A 3,308-nucleotide genomic window follows, 5' to 3' on the forward strand; every position below is an offset into this window, starting at 1 on the left:
AAATAAAAAAAGAAAAGAAAAAGTATTTTAAGGATATAAAAGTCTAATAATAATATTTTTAATATATCATATATCTACGAAGAATATTAAAAAGTCAATATTTTTTAGTGAAACATAAAAAAAATAATTAGTATCGATTAAAATATATAAAATAAAAAATATTTAGTTTGACCAAAGAAATGTCACATTATCACCCAACCAGATTAAAATTAAAGTATTTAGTTTGACCAAAGAAATGTGACATTATCAACCACGAACGTTTTCCTTTTATTTAGGCCAAAAGTCCAAAACAGATGTAAGGAATGACATTATCACAAGTGTGCTGAATTGGGTGTTTCTTCTACTTTTTCTTTTGGATTGTTGTGCTCTCAATTACAGGACAATTTTCCATGAATAAAATGACCAGAAAAGAAACCAAAGGTCTAGTGGTTACCGATTAGGATCGAGGCGTTGATACAGTGATAAAGAGAAAGGTTAACCAGTTTTGAAATAAAATAGTGGGATTTTGATATAATCGGAGATATAAATTTAATGATAATTAATCTTTTATTTTATTAATTTTTTTAGAGAATCTAAATTTTAAAAACAGTGTTCTAAAAGAAGTATAAAAAAAGTTAAGACGAAAGATCAATCTAAATTAAATACTCAAGTAGAGGATTAGATGTTGAGAGTTGTCATCCAAAAATCTAATGAAGCCTTACTCCAAGCTAGTTTAAGAGGCATTCATCAATTGGTTGAAATCGCTTATGATGCAACTTGTCAATAAACAATTAGATGTTTGTATATAATAAATATTTTTTAACCCCATAATCAATATACAATGCAACTTGTCATTGCTTATTAGGTGTCCAAATCACAAACCAAATGGATAGTTAAAACAACCTTAGTAAAAGGAGCTTCAGGAACCCACACTCTTTTCCTTTTTATTATATAGCCACAACAAAACAACGGAAACTAACTAAGAACACAGAGACATGGATATCTTAATATATAAATAATCAATTTATGTTCATGGGATGGGGTGTATGACTATTTTGCCGGTGGCTCTATGAGTCTTCAAGTAGGCAAATGCTTCAACGACATTAGAAAATGGAAAAGGACTTTTAGGATCCACTATTGGCTTGATCTTCCCACTCTCCAAGTAAGGTTTTAATTTCTCCAACACAACACCTTCTGAATTGAGTAAGTACCAAATAGCAGGAGGAATTTCAGGTTCTACTATTGTCACAACTTTACCCCCTTCTTTGATAGCTTTCAATGCCCTCTCATTTTGACCTGTTTTTAGAAACATTCATGATTTTAATTAGTTTTCTATAGTGTAATTCATATAAATAGTTCGGATTTTTCAAACAACAACTTACCAACTGCATCGAACACTACATCAAACTTTTCTGGAAGATCTTCAAAATTGACCTTGGTATAGTCAATAAGCAAGTCTGCTCCCAAATTTCTCAACAGTTCCAATTTGCCACTGCTGGCTGTGGCTGCTATCTTTGATGCTCCAAACACATGCTTGCTAAGCTGCCTCATCAAACAAGTAGATTAACTCATATTTTTATTTATTAAATATATATAATATCATTAGCAAGAGTTTAATTTTAATGCACTGACAGTGTAAAAAATTTTACACATTCGAACAATTACATCTGTCTTTTGATAATCATTCACGTAATCAGTAAAAATAGTAGTTATTTTTTATAATATAGCGTTATGTGATTGAATGCACGTGTAAAATTGTTTTACACTAATAGTGTATCAAAATAAATTCTACTAATAAATATAAAATTAAACAAAATAATTAATATTTTATATTTAAAGATATATACGGTAAAAACATATTTAATATTGATCTATCCTTTATATATTATAGATATAGATATTTTCATAGTAAAAATGATAAAGACTCGTATGTAATTATTTTTATATAAAAAATTAATAGTTAAAATTTTTTAAATAATTTAACATATTTGACTAAATTGATGTGATTTAACCATTTTTAACTATTATCTTCCTATGAAAGCAAGTACACGTTAGTTTTGAAAAAGTTATATGATGAAAACATAAACATTATGAAATAGAAGGAGTACTATAATAATAGAATGCACCAAACCTGAACAACATGAGTTCCAACTCCACCAGCACCTCCAAGAACAAGGATAGATTTTTGGGAAGAAAGAGAAGCTCTTTCAAGTCCTTGGTAGGCAGTGATGATTGCCAAAGGGAGGCTAGAGGCTTCAACAAAGGTCAAATTGAAGGGTTTGTGAGCCAACACTTTCTCTTCAGCTGCAGTATACTCTGCTAGTGACCCTATGGCCTTTGGGTTCTTCAATGCATTCTCATTGATGTCGCCATACACTTCATCTCCAACTTTGAACTTCTTCACTTTGCTTCCCACTTTCACTACCACACCCGCAACGTCATAGCCAGGGGAAGTCTGAATTTTGAATATTTTTTGTTGAGGTTGAGATATTCTTATTTTTTTAGATTCAAATTGATTGCAAAAATGTTGATAGTACAACGTTGTTTCCCAAACTTTTTAACTTACAGGTTTAATTTTCACATAATATATTATATTTGTATTCAATTATATATTATGTTTGATGTAATAGAATCACTATATAAAATATTTTGGTGTCGAGTTAAGATAATTCTATTACCGGCAAAGGAGAGTCGGAGTTCTTGAAATTTCCAAGGGCCCTCTTATAATCAACAGGGTTAAGAGCTGCAGCCACAACCTTAATGAGAACCTGATCATCATTGAGTTCTGGTACAGGGACATTAGGATCAAACTTGAGAATGTCTTCAATGTTACCATATTCAGAGTAGGTCCAAGCTTTCATGTGAGATGGAATGCTAGGTGTGCTTGCCATGATAATAGATTTAATCAACTAACTATTTGGTATAAGGGAAAATAAATGAAATAAAGGACAAGATTCAATGGACAGAAATGAAATTCGGAAGTTGGATTGAACTTGGTAATATGAAGATGGTATGGCAGTATGGCTATTTATATAGCATGGCCACAATAATAGTGTTACACCTTACAAAATGGGAAATAATTCAATTCAATGCACTTATCAGTTATCATGATGTCACCCCTTACATTTGTTTTGACCAAGCTAGCTACTTTAACTTTTGCTTTGAAACAACTTGAGACGGAAATTAAAGCTGTTTGGACTGGAGCACACTTGCCGCAATATGTAGCCCCAATTCATAAAATTTGGTTCATAAAATTAAAGTCTTTTAATGTTCGATATTTTACAAAATAAAGGGTAAATTAAACTACTAAATGTTACCTGAAAATTTTT

General features: G+C 30.7%; 1 protein-coding gene across 1 annotated transcript; it reads right to left on the reverse strand.

The window, feature by feature from the left end:
* Positions 1 to 883: 883 nt before the first annotated feature.
* On the reverse strand, positions 884 to 2,961 carry LOC107490783 (2-methylene-furan-3-one reductase-like). The gene is made up of 4 exons (XM_016111588.3): positions 2,658 to 2,961; positions 2,111 to 2,434; positions 1,362 to 1,521; positions 884 to 1,275 (listed from the first exon to the last, which is right to left on the reverse strand). The coding sequence occupies exons 1-4, from the start codon at positions 2,868 to 2,870 to the stop codon at positions 1,010 to 1,012; spliced, it is 963 nt and encodes a 320-aa protein (XP_015967074.1). The 5' UTR covers positions 2,871 to 2,961; the 3' UTR covers positions 884 to 1,009.
* Positions 2,962 to 3,308: the final 347 nt, after the last annotated feature.

This window comes from Arachis duranensis, chromosome 5, assembly GCF_000817695.3.
Source record: "Arachis duranensis cultivar V14167 chromosome 5, aradu.V14167.gnm2.J7QH, whole genome shotgun sequence".
Lineage (NCBI taxonomy): Eukaryota > Viridiplantae > Streptophyta > Magnoliopsida > Fabales > Fabaceae > Arachis > Arachis duranensis.

What these genes read in the sequence shown, in the direction of transcription:
- LOC107490783 (XM_016111588.3), bottom strand. Translation starts at nt 2,870, where the DNA reads ATGGCAAGCACACCTAGCATTCCATCTCACATGAAAGCTTGGACCTAC. An exon ending in ACTCCGACTCTCCTTTGCCG is followed by an intron (nt 2,435 to 2,657) that starts GTAATAGAATTA and finishes TTCAAAATTCAG; the next exon opens with ACTTCCCCTGGCTATGACGT. An exon ending in TTGGAACTCATGTTGTTCAG is followed by an intron (nt 1,522 to 2,110) that starts GTTTGGTGCATT and finishes TTGATGAGGCAG; the next exon opens with CTTAGCAAGCATGTGTTTGG.